Below are 17,041 nucleotides of genomic sequence, written 5' to 3' on the forward strand. Positions count from 1 at the left end.
CCGCATGGCAGGGCTTGTTTCATCCCGTACATTATCGAGCTTGATGTCTTGTCTCTTTCTATGCGTTTTCGAAGCTTCGTTTTCTTTGGATCGTCAAGTTCACTGCAACATCTGAATCGAGTTAGAGCGCCCGGGGTTTCTTGGACTGTCTGCCGGATATAGAACAGAACCCCGGCCTCAGGTAGTGGTGCACCGAGCGGGCATGGCAGTTCGTAGCTCAGATTGCTGGACAGGGTTGCCGGCAGAACTAATTATCGAGGTCCATGGCATAAGCCTCAAATTATGCCACCGTCATCGGTCGTTGAACCCGACTTGAGCTCCACATCCCAAGCTACAATCACGTCTCGTACTTATCGTTGCTTGTATACTTATTCCTTGGATTAAGAGGCGGGCCAAATCCATATATCCACTCCGTCCCCGTCCCTCCAAGCCAGCTAGCCCTTGCTTCTCTGCTCAGTACCAAACACCACAAGATATATCACGGTCATTACCCGCTGTTATTTCCTTCCTCTACTTTAATCCTACTTTGGCTTTATCGTCAAGTCCGCCAACGAAGAAGGGAACGTTCGTTTTGGAAGTCAGGCTGAACTGGGAGGGTCGACAAACTACACACCGAGTACCAGTATCCACAGAAAACGGTCATACAAGTTTCAGCACGCAATGAGCTTACGAGGGAGGGATTGTTAAGAGTGCCGTCATCGTCCAGCCAGCCTATCCGGGAACCAACCTACCGTCTCGAACCATAAAGGAGAAGATATACCCCCACATCACCATCGTCGCCTTTCTGCCGCCACCGACTCGTTTGCGAAGACTTCGCTTGGATACATGTGCTCTGGGTTCATACCGACATCTGTCTCTGATCAACTGAGCTCAAACACACCTCAAAAGATCAACTTGCAGCATCTGAGGCCCTCCTCAGATCAGGTTATACGCCACACTCGTTCCCAAAATAGCCCTACGGGGCTCAATCTCACCAAATTCTCTCAATTCAGAACCCGGCGACCAGCCAGAGCGGTTCGCTCTGGCGGACCTCATGCATAGCAGTCACGCTGGCGGGCAATTACCGAGTAGGTCCGGACTACAATGTCGATTATTCGTCACAGGAGCCGCATACGGCCGAGCAGAGCCAGGCTCCGCACTCCTATGAAGCGCACCACCACCGAGCCTCTCTCCAACATGCCGGCCTGCCGAGCTTGCACGAACCGCCCACTCACCAAACCCATCATGGCCTGTCACAACATTATGCCCAAGCCCATCATCCTCATCCGATCCTCACAGATCCGGGCCACATGGGCGAACATCCCGGCGCACGACACATGGGTCATTCCGGACCGCCTCACTTTGGTGGACCAGGTCCTTCGCCACACTCTGTAGTTGCGCCGCTTTACCCGTCTTTGACGCACAACCATGGGCATGGCGGTGGGTTGAAACGACAACGGCCCGAAGATCTCGACCTCACAATCCCCGGCATCTCGGACCTTGAGCAAAATGACCTGGACTCCATGCAACAGATGTCGTTGGGAGCAGCCTACGCACAAGCAGCAGCGGCTCCGCCTCAGCATCATCACCACCGCCTACCAGACACCGGCCCCCCGAACAAGCTTTTGAGGCGGGAAGGGGAAGGTAGCGGCGGTGGTGGAGCTCCCAGTGTCGTTGGACAAGCAGGAATGCCGCCTCCAGCCCCGAGACCAAGAGGTCCCAAGCTCAAGTTTACGCCAGAGGACGACCAGCTGTTGATTGACCTGAAGGAAAACAAGAGCTTGACCTGGAAGCAAATTGCCGACTTTTTCCCTGGAAGATCTTCCGGAACTCTTCAGGTGCGATACTGTACAAAGTTGAAGGCGAAAACAACACAGTGGACGGATGAAACGGTAAGTCTGATCAAACCATATCTCTTTCCGTCAGATCAATGACTGGGTCATTCACGGAACTCGCTTTCTGACGATTTCTTACATGTAGGACCAAAAGCTCAAGACGGCGCTGCAAGACTACGAAAACGAGAAGTGGAGGATTGTTGCCAACAAAGTTGGGACAGGATTCACTCCAGTCGCATGTCGTGAAAGAGCGGCGCAGTTGATGGGAGAGAACTTATAGCAATCAATGTCCCCACCGGGAGTTTCGGCTTCTGTGTCTGGGGACACCGTCTATTCCTCACAACTTCAGTGAGCAGCACACCACAGTGCACGAGATCTACCACGTCAATACCTTATGCGCAACGTCAAAGATTGGGCCAATATCCGACGACAATCGACTTGACGGAGTGAAATTTGGGTCAAATCCGGTCGAGTCGAATCAAACGAATATACCAACCGCGAAAAGCTCTCCGTTGGTTGAGAGCGAACGACCAAATTGGTAGCCTGTTTCGCGGCTACCAATATTCAGAGACACTCATGGATAAGGGGGTGAACAAGAGTTTTCTGACATTCTTACTCCCTACACCTATTTAATTCCCCTTATTACCCCACTCTTTTTTCAATGTCTTCCCTTAATTTCTTTTCTTCGTTTTCTTGTTGGCTTGAATCACCAGTTTGCATCACCATTTGGGGAGGAATCATCCTTTGCGAAGGCGGCATTATACACCGAGATACCCCATACACAACAAGTATTATTTTTGCCATTGTGGTTTAGTAGCTTTTCCTTATTTCCTATTGTGGTGTGCTGGGTCTTGCGCTTGTGTTTTTTCATAGAAGGCGGCTTGGTGGGATCGGGATTTGGAAAAGGATGACCATTATACAACGATACCCAGCCGCTTCGCTACCATGCAGGCTTTCACGACCGAAGTTGATGATGACGACATACACAAAATTCATATTGGTCCCCGACGTGCGGTCGTGGTGGAACAGGGCTTGGTGGATGGTTTCTACCTCTGTTGGTTCAATCAAAGCCTACAACTCTGGCATGGATTTGGAGCCCAAGGAGAATCGGTGATCGATTCAGTCAAAGATTCAAAAAGAGACTATGGGAAAATTCCTTCGATGCCAGAGCGGGGGCAGGATCTGGGAGACAAGGCTTGACGAACAGCAGAGATGAACACCTGGGCGGGTCGATAGTTGCTTGGGCGGGACATGTCAGGAACAGAACCGGCAAACACTAGTCCGCTCGTCCCTTGGAGTTGGTTGGGTACTTCATTTCACGCAGGGAATTTGGTTGGGTTGGCGAAGGCTTTCTTTGGAGAGGGCGTGCACACCAACCACCATTACACGCACACATCGTCGAACTTCAACCTATCTTTCCTTTATCTGTCACATCTCGCGATGCCCAGCACAATGCAACACTCACTACGATATTTTTTTTCATTTTTCCTATGTCTTTGTTTTGCAGAACACCTGCTATTTCCCTGTTCACAATTCGTGTGTATACCTTAGTTTTTTTGGTCTCAGACCGTTGTGTTTAATGTTTAACTGGGCCGGCCCTTTCGGTTTTGTCCTTCACCTTAGCGAGCTCACTGCACTCTACGGTGTGATTGGGATCGGACACTACCTGAGGCATGCTGCGTCTGACCGCAGATGCTCTAACTGTAACACAATGATGCATCATACTGCGGGCCGTTGAGCGTGAAGGTGAGAATGAGGAGGACGCCAAGTGGACGCTATTCTCACGGTGCGTAACTGACCGTCCGCTGGGAAGATGGGATCCCAATCAACAATTGGCATTGTGCGGTCATTGTGCGGTTGATGTCTTGGCTGCCGAACCAGTCACTTTGCCACCTTCCTATTCCGCGACGAGGCGTCTTTGAGAGGCGTTGGATAAATGACTAGACCGCAATCTTGAACCACAAGATTTGTGTTCATCTTAGCCGGTTCTCTTGTCAGCCTGTCAGGTCTCTGGGTAGTGAGGTCCCCTACCCAGCAAAACAGGAACGCAATTGTGAAAAATGGTCTGATATTTATTTCATTCTTGGATCAAAGCACAGGCACCGTTACATTGCCCGTCGACGGGTGGCCTAGTGTAGGTACCTTACTCTCTGAATGGCTGTCATGTGCCGTTGACGCCATTGTTGCAACTCTAGGAGCACGGAGATTGACGATGCCCTGTCCCCAGAAGCCAAGCCCCGTGCCCCATGTCTACGGTGGCCCAAGTGTTGGCTATGCTCAATTGAAAGTTGGTCCGAGCTCTCAGCTGCACCCAGCTGCCAGCCTTTTTATATCAACGCCTCTATATCACTTGCATACTTAAATTGGAAGACTCACTCACCCCCATCCAAAGGCATCGCATTATCCATCACATTCACAACTCCCATCAACTCTCATTAATTCTTATACCTCTCATCAACTCTTATACCTCTCATCAACTCTCATTTATTCCTATTGCCCGGAGAGAGTAAGAGGGATAGGGAAATCCATTTGCATTGATACTCTACCCCAAAGTCCAAAATTTGGAGAAGAAGCGAAGGATCTATTTGCACTACTACCTTAAAAAAGTCTTGGCAAACCTCGAGGCTCTCATTCACTCTCTAACCAAAATTTGGAGAAGAACCGGGGGATCTATTTGTACTGCTACCCTAAATTTTGGCAAACCTCGAGGCTCCCAAATCTCATTAACTTTCAGAGTCTTAGTTCATTATACCCCTTCGATTTCAATTGACTTCCGTTGCCTCTAGTTGCTTCATTACTTCATTACTTCATTGCTTCATTGCTTTATTACTTCATTGCTTCATTGCTTCATTGCTTTATTGCTTTATTGCTTCATTGCTTCATTGCTTCAAGGTACAACGCTAGCATCGATTCAGGAACTTGAAAGGGTCCGCCAGTCTGTCGGTCAGTCAGTCGGCTCGATTGGCTGTTATTTCGCTCGGTTGTTCGGTTCGGTTCGGTAGGGTCGTCTAAAACGGTCGCGGATCCGCGTGCTCAAAGGGGTTTATACCAACGTGCTGGGTTCGCGTCAAGGCAGGCACGCTCATGACAGAAAAGCTGGCACTTTTTTCGGGCACTACATGGGCGATCCGCGTAACTGAAGGTACCAGCTTTTTTGTCATTGGCGTGGCAGGAAAGATGTGAGTTGATGATGATCCTTTCTCAGCGAAGACGAAACGTGCCGTTGCTTGAACTCTGCAGAATCGCTAAACCATTGCTCAAGATAACAGCTTTGAGACATATAGCAGATATTTTTGTCAACAAAGGTAAAAAGGATCCGTCTCACAAGTTGTTTTTCTCCATACCTCGTTCCAGCTCATCTCGTTCGGTTCTCTCCAGCCGCCAGGCGAAACTAGCAACTAGGGCGAACACGAGAAGCGAGCGGTCCCAGTCCATTGCCATTGTCGGTTTTCTCATTCGCCTCTACTGAATCTGTGGTCAAAAAACGCCTATCTTACGCTTCTCTAGAAAGCTTGCGCTATGACTTCAGTCTCTTCAACGGCTCACCGATCGGCACGCTGGGGACCGGAGTCAACGATAATTTTTCCTGATTTAGTCTCACCGAGTATTTGAGTTACGAGTGGAGATCCTTCGTAAGCTGCCATTACATCGATATCAGAACCAGAGGAGCACCTCACTGCCAAGACATTACCGCTTCCTCATACTGTTGCCATATCGATGGAACCCTTCCTCTTGCGGACGTTTCGGTACTTGCCTGTTAATCAAATCGTCCAATTCCCTTTTTTGATTCTCTCATCCCCCTCCTCCTCTTTCTACTTGACGTATACTTCCTGAGATACCTTGCATGATCCCCCACTCCGGACACTGTACTTCAGGCACAACACTGGGATTTTTCTTGAGACGTTGCCTGCTCTGCCATGCCCCGGCCCATCCTGTCGGCAGGCGCTTGAAACAGCCCTTTATCAGTCATTGCTTTTTCCCTCCTCATGTCTTCCCCTACTCCGCATTATCTCATTCGTTCAAAACATATCTGCCTACCGTTGGGGCGTTGGGGCTTCGGAATCACGGCGAGCGAGGTTTCAGATCGAGACAAACCGCCCGCCATACCACGCTACGATAGACTGCACTAAACTAGCGCTGTAATCGCTTTCCCCTGGCGTTGCGTCTACATAGTAGACGATCCAGACGAGTCTCTTGCGCCGAGCTGCAATGCAGAGTGAGGAAATTCCTCAACGGTCGTTCGGTCTAGCGGCTAGCCGAACGTGCTCAAACTGCAATTCAGTGATCTCTCTCTTTTCTTTTGCTCGGAAGTTAACGTTAGCGTCATCTTGAAAGACAAAGTCCCCGCCGAATAACAAGGTAACTTGAACTCGGACTTGCTCCACTTTTGATGTCGGTCGTTCACAGTTCATCACTCAGATCACTCTGTCCATGTTCAGCACCTTGCCTTGTCCATGATCAAGGACAGATGGGCCTGTGTACCAAGAATTACTTAGGTGTAGTAGGTACATCAAAGGGAACATCATCGGTACTCAAGTACCAGAGGAGGTACCTACGTACGTACATTGCTGATTAATGAGACCCTAACATCCAACCCGTCTCATCATGTAGGAACTAGAGACCAGGGAGTCAATGTTGGACAGAGAGGCAAAGGCGGAGACATGGAGAGACCAACCATCAACAGTCTTAATGATGACGGAAGCTACCGAGTACCGACTTGCATGCGACAAGTGCAAAGAGCAATATGTTCAAGACTTCCCGTCTTTCATGCCCTACATAGACTAACTTGCTGTTTCTCAAACCAACGGCACTTTCTGAAACACGTCCAGTATCCAATAGCTTCGATTCCTTCCTTCCCTCGCTACCCAAGCAGGGCTACCACTGAGAAGAAGCCCTTCGTCTCCGGTCTGGTCTCCATGTTGGCGCGGGGAAATCGTGACTCTCTTTCTTCCATGGTGACGTATCTCCCGCCATCCATGGCTTTTGGCGCAAGACTGCAGTGGTCAAGTTAATGAACTGAAGGTGTGAGGTCGCCCTTCCCTGTCTCTTGCTCAGGCCGGTTTCCCTGCTATGGTAACTCTCATCCAACAGACATCTACCTACTTACTCAACACTTCTCCAGATATGTCACTTAGTGACTGAAGTGAACAAGCAACCAGCATAGGTATTTTGACTCTCCAAAGTGAATGAACAAGGGCCAGGATCTTGCGGGGAGATAGACGGTGAAACGGTACGTATAGCACCATGCCTGCCCTGCCTGCCCTGTGGTGTAGTACTCGTCGATGTCACATCACGATACAATCCAGCCCTGGAAAGTTCGTTGGCGTGGTACTTAGAGCAAGCACTTTACTCCTTCAAGCTGGTCAACATCGCGAGTGGTGCTCAAGGTGGTAGAAGTGGGACAAAGAAGTGGCCGTCGTGCGTGAGCTCGAAGTGTTGCTCTCCACCTTTGCAGTGAAATGGCCTCCAAGGCCAATCAATTTCCCTGTTTTCCCCCTCTGCTAAGTATCACGCTAACAAACTCTCCAGCATTGGACTGTACCTACTTACCTATCTACCTGCCCGGTCTCTCCCATTTCGTCGCTCGTTGGCGACCGTTGTAGGGAGTGAGGCGAGCGAGCAAGCGAGAAACTCTCCCTTCTCTCGGCTTGTGTGCCCCGAAACGGGTAGTGCTGTAGTGCTGTGATGTTGTAGAGAAGTAGTGTAGCGTAGTATGCCCGCTCGGCAATCCCATCTCTTTATGTCACGCAGCACTGAACGTGAGGCTACATGTAGCCTTGACCGTGAGGCGGGAACGGAAATGAGCACAAGCTTATCCTTTCTATGTACCACCCTGTGGTTGTCTCGTGAGTTGTGGGTGAGTGATGACATCTGGAGACAGCGCAGGGCAGGGCAGGGCAGGGCAGGGCAGTAGATCTATGCCAGGCCTCTAGCTTTCGTAGTTACATCTGGGACAAGAAAGTTTGGCGCCTGTGTGAAGTTTCTCGCCGAGTAAGCCCTACCGGGTGTCACGTCGATCCCGCGGTTCCTGGCAATAGTATGCTTGTTTGCCTGATTTGTTTGACACGACTTTCTTTGCGAGGTTGGGAGATGACGATAGGTAGATGAGGTGTGGAAGGGGAATATCCACGAGTCTGACAGATACGGAAGCCACCCCATCATTGATAGCCTTAGCTTACCTTACCTATCACAACCAAGCTGAACTCTCTGCGGTCCGCATGGTATCAACGCCGTCTCCTGCAAGATGCATGGCTTGAATGATACCAAGACAGAGAGTGGATCGAAAGAGTGTCTGGAAAGAGACGGTGCTCTTTGCGAAAGACGTCTGCGGGATTGACCATCCGGCCCGAAATGACTTGAGTGTTACTCTGCCCTCCGTAGCCGAGTGCCACCCAAATGGACGGATTCACCGAACGAGGCTCGGTCAACAGTACCTGCGTACGGTCCAATACTGGTTTGTTTGTTAGCTCAAGACCTCGGATCAACTTCCCTAAGTGTTTTTATGTCTAATTGATTCGTTTTGGATCATAATTAAAGCGTAATCTTACCTTGAATATACCATTTCTGAAGTTCAATATGTTATAATGAATCTTATTGATGCCTTTCCAATCCGTGCTTAACCATTTGATTTGTCCTTGTAAGGTTTAGGACAATTCGGGATGGATATCGTCCAATATACCAGGAGTACCAAGCTAACAAACAAACCAACATTGGACTGTATACTGTAGTCAAAGATCTCCATCATGCCCCAGTTCCGATTCGCAAAAGACAGTCTCGGTCTTTCCCTCTATATCCCCCAGAAGGCTCAGCTCATTCCAGGTCCCGAAAGAGGCAGTGATGTGCGCCAGGCCTTCCTAATATGACTTGCATATCCAGGAAAGAACACTACAACGTCACACGGACGATGGACCAAATCGGAGATTAAAAGTGTCCAAATTAAGACGAGTCATTGGCTCGCGCCTCTTCAATGAGCCCTTCCCTACTTTGCTTTCACGCTTTGCTCCGTCTTGCGCACCTTCTTCCTCTTAGTGGTGATGATTGTTCAGACGATCGTTTGGTGTCGTCAGTATTTTGCAAACAGGGACGTCACTTCTTACTACCAGCTCCTCTCTCGCCTTCACCTCCACCAAAGGCGACAAAAAAAGCAATGGATCAAAAAACAAAACAAGATTTACAGTAGCAGGGCACTACTATTCTCCTCGGGAACGAATACGGAGGACGTGTCGACATCCGAAATCCCAGCTTTGCTCGAAATAAATCGTGACGTGCAACCGAGTCGAGCGCGGGACCTCTTCGTGGACCGGGGTACGGCACACTGAAGAGACCCTCAATGAGACCAGTTGAGCTATCTGGTCCCGAGGAGATCCTGCCAACTCGGCCTGGATTGGTTGCTTATCAAGGGCAAGAGCGGCGGCGCAGGTGCTTCAGATTTCGTCCGATGGTGTTTGCCCTCTGCGGTAGTGCGGTCCTTGGCAGGCACCGGCCACTACCGGTGATGAGACGAAGCCACCGACGCGGGGATGAACGACCATTAGGAGAATGACCTGCATGGCTCACATGGCAGGTTTGCTCTCTCCTTCGTCCGCCTCTCGAGAACGCACGCTAGAGACGCACGACACACTGCAGAACCATAGGCCACTAGCATCAGGGCGATCGAGCAAAAAGAAACGACAACGAGATGACGCGGCGACCTATGGGCTTCTTACCCCAACACAGCCTCGACTGATGACTACCTCTGACACTCGGCCACGATGGAGTGGAGAAGAAGAAAAAAACGAACAACGGAAGGTCCGGACGAGGGAGGCATAAAATAAAGTGAGCGGGGAAAGCACATCATATCCTAACGCAAGAAACCAGCGAAGGGGGGAGGAGAGAGGCGACGAGCCAGGCTGGAGGACGGTGGAGGGAACGGGAAGGATGGGATCGGGAATGCGATGGCTGTGTGATGATGGATGATGGTCCCGCACTTGCTACTCGCTACTTCGCTGTCCAGTTCTGCAATAATGGTATGTTTTATACCGCGCAAAACTCGGCTTATATCAACCATTCTAATACGGTATATCGGCCCTCCTTTAAGGCTCCGCCGTCCACCCACCCACCAGTCGCCCACCAGTCCGAACGCACGTACAGACGGACACACGGACACACGCCCCAGGAAAGGATAGGATGAGCTGAGAAAGAGGATTCGATTCGATGGGAGGAGACAAGGAGGATACCTCCGCGCCGCCCGAAGGTTACAGGATTCGTTCGGATTCGGAAAGTTGGCATGAAAGTAGGTGTAACAGGCCACACACTCTGTGGGATGCTTGTGAAGTGGTGGTCCCGCTTCCTCCTCGCTTTCTGCAGCTTCTCGCCACACTGTATGCCCGTTCGCTGGGACTCATGCATGTGAAGAAGAGCGTGAGGGTGGGGGGAGGAGGGTGGTGACAAGTCTGAGACTGTGAGGGATCTGAGGCAGAGCTCCCGGAGCAATGCCAGATACGGAAAAGCACTGATTCAGCAATGGAGGGGCAACGGATAGCCAGGATTTTGCACCGAGCAGGATTTCATCTGTAAAAGCACCGCACCATTGGACCAAGGCGATTGGTACTGCTTGATGAAGCAAGCGCCTCAGCTTGGTGAGTGATGTTTCGGCTTCTGGGAACACCGGTATCCGTCAATGCCTCAGGTCGGCGTGCCGTCCCTGTGGCTACCGAGAGCCTGTAAACTGGCAGTTGTAGTTTGTGCTCGACTACAGATGTCAGGTGCTGCTGCTTGGCACTCCGTCGATGTTGTGGTAAGCTCGGCGCAGGACGGCCTTCCCTTTGACACAAAGCATTTACTTCTTACCAAAGTAAGCCTCAGGAGATTTTGTTCCCCGGCAACACCAGCTTCCACAAGCTCGCAGAGCTTCTTATGGTTGGGCGCTTCCAAGCCAAGATATTCCGCCATCTGTACCAACCAGCCGTTGAATTCTCGAACTTCGGTTTGTTTCCCAGCCATAACATCCTGACACATGGAGCTCCTGTTCTCTTTCACCTTTTCTCCAACTCGTTGCAGCATTGCGTTAAGCCGCGCAGCCGAGAAACGCTCTACGAGAGCTTCCTTGCTCAAGTCAGCGTCGGGGGCCGAGTCAACACCAGAGAGAATATCTTCGCTGCTCGGGTGTTGAGCCAAAGCCTGGAGTATTTGACTGGCCTCATCTACCAACATGTCCATAAGCTTCTTCAACTCAGGCGCTGGCTGGTCGAAAAGGTGACCGTTCATGCAACGGATGACAGCTGTCAACGGGTTGATAAGGGAGTTGATAATGAGCTTTTCCAGTTGAAGAACCCAGAGTGCGTTCCGTGGCACTTTGCGAGCTTCCAGCTCCGGTGCCCTCAGAATTTGTTCCATGAGGTAGTCTGCTGCGTGTGCTGTGTCCGGGTTGGGCAACACCAAGCCCATCGCAATATCAGCGGGAGCCGCGTGGACACTCTTGAAGGTTCCCAAGGAATACACGCCGTGGGTCGTCACACAGACCAGCCAATTCGGATGTTGTCTAGGCTGGAAGCGATGCTCACTGTATATGGCGCCGTAGGGCGGCCACAACTTGTTCATGCCATTCTGAACAAACCCAACAGTTGAGTTCCCATCGAGATAGCACCGCAGTCTGTCTACCTGGGGCAGAGCATCTGGAGCCTTGGTGGCGACCAAAAGGTTGGCGATCTTGGACCCATCACAGACCTCCCTCACAGGCCCATGTGCTGGTGCTTCCTCTGTCCACCACTCTACGTCGAAAGATGATATCTTTTCGGTAACGCCGTGTCGCGTCAGCTCAATACCCGGCTCGGAAACCCAGTGCTCTAACAAGCTCTTCCGGTGAAGGACGAGTGTCACTGGGACTTCTTGACCTAGCTTTGCCAGGGAGTTGGCGTAGAGTCTGCCAAGGTTTCCAATACCAAGGATGAAGATGCGCTTGTGAAGGTCCTTTGGCGTTGCTGACTGGGATTTTCCATTACCAGAGCTATTTGGCAAGTTCTCAGGAGTCCAAGCATAGAGCTTAGGCGCAGCTGATGTGCTTTGGGTGATTTCGTGAAGCCATGGGGGCATTGTCACACCGTTCTTGGGGACTGATTGTGAGAGTAGGCGTGTTGTTGTCGACATGTTTCTGACGAACCGAGACATGCCAGCTAAAAGCAACTGGTTAGAGCGAGAAAGATGGGTGTTCAGGGATTCTCGTGGTGATAGAGAAGAAATTGAACCAAAGATCGTGAGCAGAAGAAGGAAGAGACGATGAAATGGATTCAGATAAAACCATGAAAAAAAGAAGGGAGTTGAAAAAGAGCAATCGAAATAGGGCAGATGCTAGTAATGAATGAGAAAGTGTTTGATACGTCTATGTACCTACCTACAATGAGCCTGAGTGAAAACAGAGCAAGTACTACAAGCCCCTGAGTCCGCGATATGTTTTGTTGACTTGGCGAATATCGATGCAATGCGCGTAGTCGCGATATCGGGATGCTTAGTAATCATTCACGAGTTGTGCAATTTATGCAAGTCACATGACGACGTGTCGGTACGCCGCCAAAAGCAGAGAATCTCCAACGCTTCCGCGAACCCTGAACCTGCAATGCGTCATCGGGGCCAGGGTTGAACATTTGCGCCTGCCACTTGCGCAAGTGAAGCCTATCGCAGCAGAAGCGGGCGCAATAAGCACAGAACAGGCAACAGCACTGCAGCTTCGATCTGTAAACTGCGGCTTCTGACTTTTCATCGCAACAATCCATCATTTGCCTCAGTTACGGAAGGCTCCGCTGCGATCCATCGCTTCTCCAATGCCACTCGGTGTTTCCGCCTGAAGTTGTACTACTTCCACCAGAAAGAGCTCACCTAATCATCCCGCCCATTGTCAATCTTGACCACACTTTCCATCTTTCCTCGCTTCTTTGTCACTTAGAACCACCCAAGATTTTCAGCCAACCCTGAGATCTTAGACAGCCGACAATCACAGGCGTTGTACCTGTTTGCCATTCCTCCCTCCATTCTGCTTGCTCTAGTCAATGGCCTTGCATTTCCTCTTCCATAATGGATCCTGATACAACTCAATTCTCGGGGGCAGCCGAAGCCTTGCCCGAGTCGAAGCCCAACGTCGAACAGCCAGAAGCAATGTCACTCGACAATGAAAACTCGACCGCTAACACACCGAGTGCGCCGGAAGCTGACGGGCTCGACGAAGAGGCTGCGCTTAAGAATCTTACCGAGAATGTTCGAGACCAAGACGATTTGGAACGTGATATCACTCTACAAGCCAGCCGTGTCTTGATCGAAGCCGAAGACAAGAGAGATCAGAAGCGTATCGAAAAGGCCGAGGCTACTCGTGTGAGACTCGAAAATCAGAAGAAAACACAGCAACAGAAACTACGGCCGGGCATCACGAACCCAACCGCACGACTACGCATACAACAGGAGGTAGCGCGAATCGATGCCGAAATCGAACTTTGCGACAAAGACATTGCCGATTTCCGTGCCCGCATCGAACAGCGCAACCAGCAGGGCGAGACCGATACACTGGCCCCGGCCACCGGCAAAAGGCTCCCCAACGAGACCCAGCGAGAATATCTCATTCGGACGGGAAAGATCACGCCGTTTGCCAAATTCGGCGGACCAAGACCTGCCGAGGTCGAGGGTGATCTCGCCAACGCCATTGTTGATGCAGAAGATGAGGCTGTCGCCGAAGAGCTGGAAGAAAAGGAAGACGACGGCCCTCGATCCCATCAAAATCTCCGTCTCCCTGGCTTTGCCGAAGAAAGTGAGGTCGCTACGGTAGCTGCCGCAGACGAGTTTTCCCTACGTCCCCGAAAGAGGCGTAGGGTCCAACCGCGGCCCGAATCCGAAGATGAGTTTGTGCCGGGAGAGTCTGGTTCCGAAGCGGCTTCTCCTGAGGCCGATGTCTCCGACGATTACGATGATTATGATATGACAGATACCACACCCAAGAAGCGGAAGAAGGCAGTCAGAGAGGCCGATGGTGATGACAAGGTCGACTTGAGCGGGATCGATGATGGCAATGAAAATGTCTATCAAGCGAGACTAAAAGACTGGGTAGCGCGCAGAAGCAATGCACGACGGGCTCGTCAGCAGAGACTCGGCCAGCCAGTTGACAGGGATGATGGGGTAGAAGAATGGTTCAAGCCATCATCAGACCAGCCTGACCACCAGTTTGAGAACGGTCTCAAGCTGCCAGGCGACATTTACCCATCTCTCTTCGACTACCAGAAGACCGGCGTGCAGTGGCTAGCCGAGCTGTACGCGCAGCAAGTTGGAGGTATAGTTGGAGACGAGATGGGGTTGGGCAAAACTGGTATGCTCTCTCCGATGTGCTCTTAGGAATCCATGGTACTTTGCTGACGAGATTTAGTGCAACTAATTTCCTTCGTGGCTGCGTTACACTACAGTCGAAAGCTCGACAAGCCCGTCATTGTTGTAGCCCCGGCAACAGTCTTGCGTCAATGGGTAAACGAGTTTCACCGCTGGTGGCCACCGCTTCGAGTATCCATCCTTCACTCGTCTGGCAGTGGCATGCTCAATGTCCGCAACGAAGGAGCGCTTGATGACAGAGAGGATGACTACGGCAAGAGAAAGCCGAAAAAGTCCAGCCAGGCTGCAAAGAAGATCGTCGACCGAGTTGTCAAGCATGGCCATGTGCTAGTCACAACTTATGCCGGTTTGCAGACGTACGGCGATGTATTGATCCCCGTTGACTGGGGCTATGCCGTTTTGGACGAAGGACACAAAATCCGAAACCCAAACACAGCAATCACGATTTACTGCAAGGAACTTCGGACGCCTAACCGCGTGATTCTTTCCGGCACGCCGATGCAGAACAACTTGACAGAGCTGTGGTCGCTCTTTGATTTCATCTACCCAATGCGGCTTGGTACTTTGGTCGCCTTCCGAAATCAGTTCGAGATCCCAATCAAACTTGGTGGTTATGCCAATGCAACGAACCTTCAGATCATGACTGCCCAGAAGTGCGCAGAGACGTTGAAAGAGACCATTAGCCCCTACCTACTTCAACGGCTCAAGGTAGACGTGGCCGCTGATCTACCCAAGAAAAGCGAGCAGGTCCTATTTTGCAAACTGTCCAAACCCCAGCGCGAAGCTTACGAGCTGTTCATCAAATCGGATGACATGACTGCCATTCTTAACAGAACGCGCCAGTCCCTCTACGGTATCGACATCTTGCGCAAAATCTGCAATCATCCGGATCTGCTCGACCCGCGGCTCAAAGATGATCCCACTTACAAATGGGGCAGTACCAGCAAGTCAGGGAAAATGGCAGTTGTCAAGTCATTACTCCCGATGTGGAAGCGTCTCGGCCACAAAACGTTGCTGTTTTGCCAGGGTACTCAAATGCTGGACATAATCGAGGCATTTGTGAGGCGCCAGGATGGTATCAACTACCTGCGTATGGATGGCAAGACGCCCGTAAAAGATCGGCAGACGCTTGTCGACCAGTTCAATAATGACCCAGACTTACATGTCTTCCTTCTAACCACCAAAGTGGGCGGTCTCGGCACTAACCTGACGGGAGCTAACCGGGTCATCATCTTCGACCCCGACTGGAACCCATCAACAGATGTCCAGGCCAGGGAACGTGCCTGGCGGTTGGGACAGAAGAAGGAAGTCACTATATACCGGCTTATGACAGCTGGAACCATCGAAGAGAAGATATATCACCGCCAGATATTCAAGCAGTTCCTGTCCAACAAGGTATTGAAGGACCCGAAGCAGCAGACTTCGTTTAACCTAAACGACCTTCATGACCTGTTCAGTCTGAGCTCGTATGAGGACGGGAAGACTGAGACGGCAGAGCTGTTTAAGGGCAGTGAAGTCAAACGCCTACCTTCGGGGCCCAAAGAGATAGTCTTGCCCGGTAACGACGTGCCAGTTCTCAGGGCCCCTGGAGTCAGCAAATTGGTGGAAATCAAGGACGAACCCACAAGCGAGGACGAGACAGGCGACCTCCGTCATATTGAAGGAGTCGCAGGATTGGAAAGATTCAAGGACGATGGCCCGGCGCCTGCACCAAACGAGGAGGACCGTCTGATGGAGGGTATCTTTGCACGTTCCGTCCATAGTGCCCTTGAGCATGATGAGATTATGAACGGCAAAAAGCCAACGGTCAAGGCAGACCGCAGAATTCTCCAGGCAGAGGCAGACCGGGTTGCTGCTCAAGCAGCCTTGGCTCTCCGCCGTGCGGGTGAGGAAGCCAGAAACGTGCCCATCGGCACGGTCACTTGGACGGGCGAGTACGGCGAAGCTGGTCGTCCGGCGCCCCGTCGCGAACGCGGAGGTCCCAGCTCAGCAGGCGTCCGCGGTGCAGCAGGCGGTGCAGGCCCGTCGAGAGCGTCGAGACCGGCGACACCGTCTGATAATAGGAACCTGAGGGCAGAGGACTTTGAAAGAATGATTCCGGCGTTCATCAAACGACATGGCGGCAGGGTCCCATCAAAGTCGCTCGTTGATCGCTTTAATCACTATTGCACGGGAGCGAGACAGGCGGATATGTTCAAGGTTGCTTTGGAGAAGGTGGCCAAGTTGGAGAAGAAGGGATCGAGTATGCGGGGCATTTGGACGGTTCGTCCGGAGTATCAGTGATGGTCTTCGGACAATGCACGGATGAGGTTCACATTGGGCAGCTAGAGATACAGGGGCGGTTTTGGTCTTGAACTTGTCAAGACGGATTGGGGTCTTTAACTACAACAATGGATATGTAACATCATTTAGATGGTGGTCTCTGGGAGTTTATGGAGAATACCAACGGGGTACTTGGGGGTTAGCGATGGCTTGGGTAGACCCTTTTACCAACTCCCTCTCATAAAAGAGGGGGAAATTTTTGTGTGGGATAAACTTTTAGTCTGGGACAGGGCCCGGTTAGTACCATGCAGAATCGGCTATTAACGCTGCGTAAAACTACTCATTTGCATCGTAAAATCGGAAAACATTCCACACCGCAATACACACCTAATACTCGTAAATCTCGTCATAAAGCTATAAAACAGTAAACAGTCTATATATCTATAGATTAATAGAGAGGAGTTATTAATTTAACTGTTTAATGCGTATAGTACTCGTAAATTTCGATAAGTACTTCGAGGAGCTAGGAGAAGCGCCCGCTGGGTATAGAGGCGCCTATATAGATCTATATCTTGATACCTGCAAACGTCTAAAAGGCCTCAGAGCCAAATAATGTAAGCCGCTAA

At 51.0% G+C, this 17,041-nt stretch overlaps 3 protein-coding genes across 3 annotated transcripts; 2 read left to right on the top strand and 1 right to left on the bottom strand.

The window, feature by feature from the left end:
- Positions 1–1,083: 1,083 nt before the first annotated feature.
- On the top strand, positions 1,084–2,094 carry B0H65DRAFT_510261 (uncharacterized protein; the record flags this gene model as incomplete). Its single annotated transcript, XM_062828382.1, has 3 exons — positions 1,084–1,353; positions 1,485–1,871; positions 1,960–2,094. The coding sequence occupies 3 exons, from the start codon at positions 1,084–1,086 to the stop codon at positions 2,092–2,094; spliced, it is 792 nt and encodes a 263-aa protein (XP_062678987.1).
- An 8,384-nt stretch (positions 2,095–10,478) lies between these two features.
- Positions 10,479–11,939, bottom strand: B0H65DRAFT_550548 (ketopantoate reductase PanE/ApbA C terminal-domain-containing protein; the record flags this gene model as incomplete). Its single annotated transcript, XM_062829746.1, has 2 exons — positions 10,479–10,514; positions 10,644–11,939. The coding sequence occupies 2 exons, from the start codon at positions 11,937–11,939 to the stop codon at positions 10,479–10,481; spliced, it is 1,332 nt and encodes a 443-aa protein (XP_062678988.1).
- A 948-nt stretch (positions 11,940–12,887) lies between these two features.
- B0H65DRAFT_471099 (SNF2 family N-terminal domain-containing protein) lies at positions 12,888–16,845 on the top strand. Its single transcript, XM_062827075.1, has 2 exons — positions 12,888–14,136; positions 14,194–16,845. The coding sequence occupies exons 1-2, from the start codon at positions 12,942–12,944 to the stop codon at positions 16,434–16,436; spliced, it is 3,438 nt and encodes a 1,145-aa protein (XP_062678989.1). The 5' UTR covers positions 12,888–12,941; the 3' UTR covers positions 16,437–16,845.
- Positions 16,846–17,041: the final 196 nt, after the last annotated feature.

This window comes from Neurospora tetraspora (assembly GCF_033439725.1).
Source record: "Neurospora tetraspora strain CBS 560.94 chromosome Unknown B0H65scaffold_6, whole genome shotgun sequence".
Lineage (NCBI taxonomy): Eukaryota > Fungi > Ascomycota > Sordariomycetes > Sordariales > Sordariaceae > Neurospora > Neurospora tetraspora.